Consider the following 1477-nt stretch of genomic DNA (forward strand, 5'->3'; position numbering starts at 1 on the left):
GTCCTGCGCCCGCACCGCCACCGCCAACTCGCGGCACTGCTCGTAGTCCAAGGAGCGCTGCGCGTACAGCGCGCCGCTCCGCGCCTCCACCGACACCAGCGCCGCCGCGCCCGCGCTGCCGCCCGCCAGCCAGTAGCTCACGCGCCCGTTGGCGCCCGCGTCCGCGTCCCGCGCCTGCACGCGCACCACCAGCGCGCCCGCCGCGTTGTTCTCCGCCACGTACGCGCTGTACGCCGCCTCCTCGAACACCGGCGCGTTGTCGTTCACGTCCGACACCTCCAGCACCAGCTCCCTGCTGCTCCACAGCGCCGGCCTGCCCCGGTCCCGGGACACCACCGTCACGCGGTGCTCGGACACCTCCTCACGGTCCAGCGCGCTCGCCGTCACCACCTTGTACGAGCGATGGACAACGGCGCCTCGCCCGACAGCTCGCAGGACACCTGACCGTTCTCGCCGGAGTCTCTGTCCCGCACTTTCAGCAGGGCCACAACGGTGCCTGCCGGCGCGTCCTCGGGCACAGGACTCGAAATCGACGTCAGAGTAATCTCGGGTGGGTTGTCGTTCACGTCCAGCACCTCCACCTCCACCTTGCAGTGTGCCACCAGACCACCACCGTCCCTTGCTTCCACTGCCAGGTCGAAAGCCCGTGTATCCTCGAAGTCCAGCGCCTCCTTCAGCGTGATCGTTCCTCTCTCGGCATCCACCAAAAACTTCTGAAGCACCTTGGACGGCATTTTTCCGAAGCTATAGGTGATGTGGGCGTTGGTGCCGGCATCGACATCTGAAGCTGTCACGTTCAGCACGACTGATCCCGGAGGCGCGTCCTCGCGCAGGCTGGCGCGGTACCGGTCCTGAGCAAACACGGGTGGGTTGTCATTGGCGTCGGTGACGTTGATCCAGAGCTGAGCGGTGCCAGTCCGGGGCAGGTCTCCGCCGTCCAGAGCCGTCAGCACCAACCGCAGGCTCTGCTCGCTCTCCCGATCCAGCGAGTGGCGCAACACCAGCTCTGCAAACTTGCTGCCATCCGTGCTCTCCTTCACCTCCACTGTGAAGTACTTGTTCGTCTCCAGCTCGTAGCCCTGCAGCGAGTTACTTCCCACGTCCGCATCCTCGGCAACGCCCAAGTAAAACCGGGCGCCGGGAGAAGTCAACTCGTTGATCTCCAGCTGAAAATTTTCTCGAAGGAAACGCGGTGCATTGTCATTCACGTCCTGGATGTCCACTTCAATGTGGAAAACATTCAGAGGGTTGTGCACCAGCGCCTCGAAGCTGACAGAGCAGGACGCCGACTCGCCGCACATCTCCTCCCGGTCCAGCCTCTCGTTCACGTACAGGTTCCCGTTTTCCTCGCTCACCGTGAAGTATTGCTTCTCCTCGCTCAGCCGCAGCTTGCGCGCCGGCAGCTCGTCCGCGCTGAGCCCCAGGTCCCGCGCCAGCGGCCCCACGAGCGAGTCTCTGCCCAGCTCCTCGGCGATGG

At 65.1% G+C, this 1477-nt stretch overlaps 1 protein-coding gene across 1 annotated transcript; it reads right to left on the reverse strand.

Moving 5' to 3' along the window:
* Positions 1-1475, reverse strand: LOC103617492 (protocadherin gamma-B2-like; the record flags this gene model as incomplete). Its single annotated transcript, XM_008635785.2, is given in 2 exon segments — positions 1-398; positions 401-1475. Coding segments are annotated over 2 exon segments (1473 nt in total), but the record flags the coding sequence as incomplete, so codon positions are not given.
* Between the last annotated feature and the right edge of the window lie 2 nt (positions 1476-1477).

The sequence above is a fragment of the Corvus brachyrhynchos genome, unplaced genomic scaffold (assembly GCF_000691975.1).
Source record: "Corvus brachyrhynchos isolate BGI_N302 unplaced genomic scaffold, ASM69197v1 scaffold1696, whole genome shotgun sequence".
NCBI classification, from domain to species: domain Eukaryota; kingdom Metazoa; phylum Chordata; class Aves; order Passeriformes; family Corvidae; genus Corvus; species Corvus brachyrhynchos.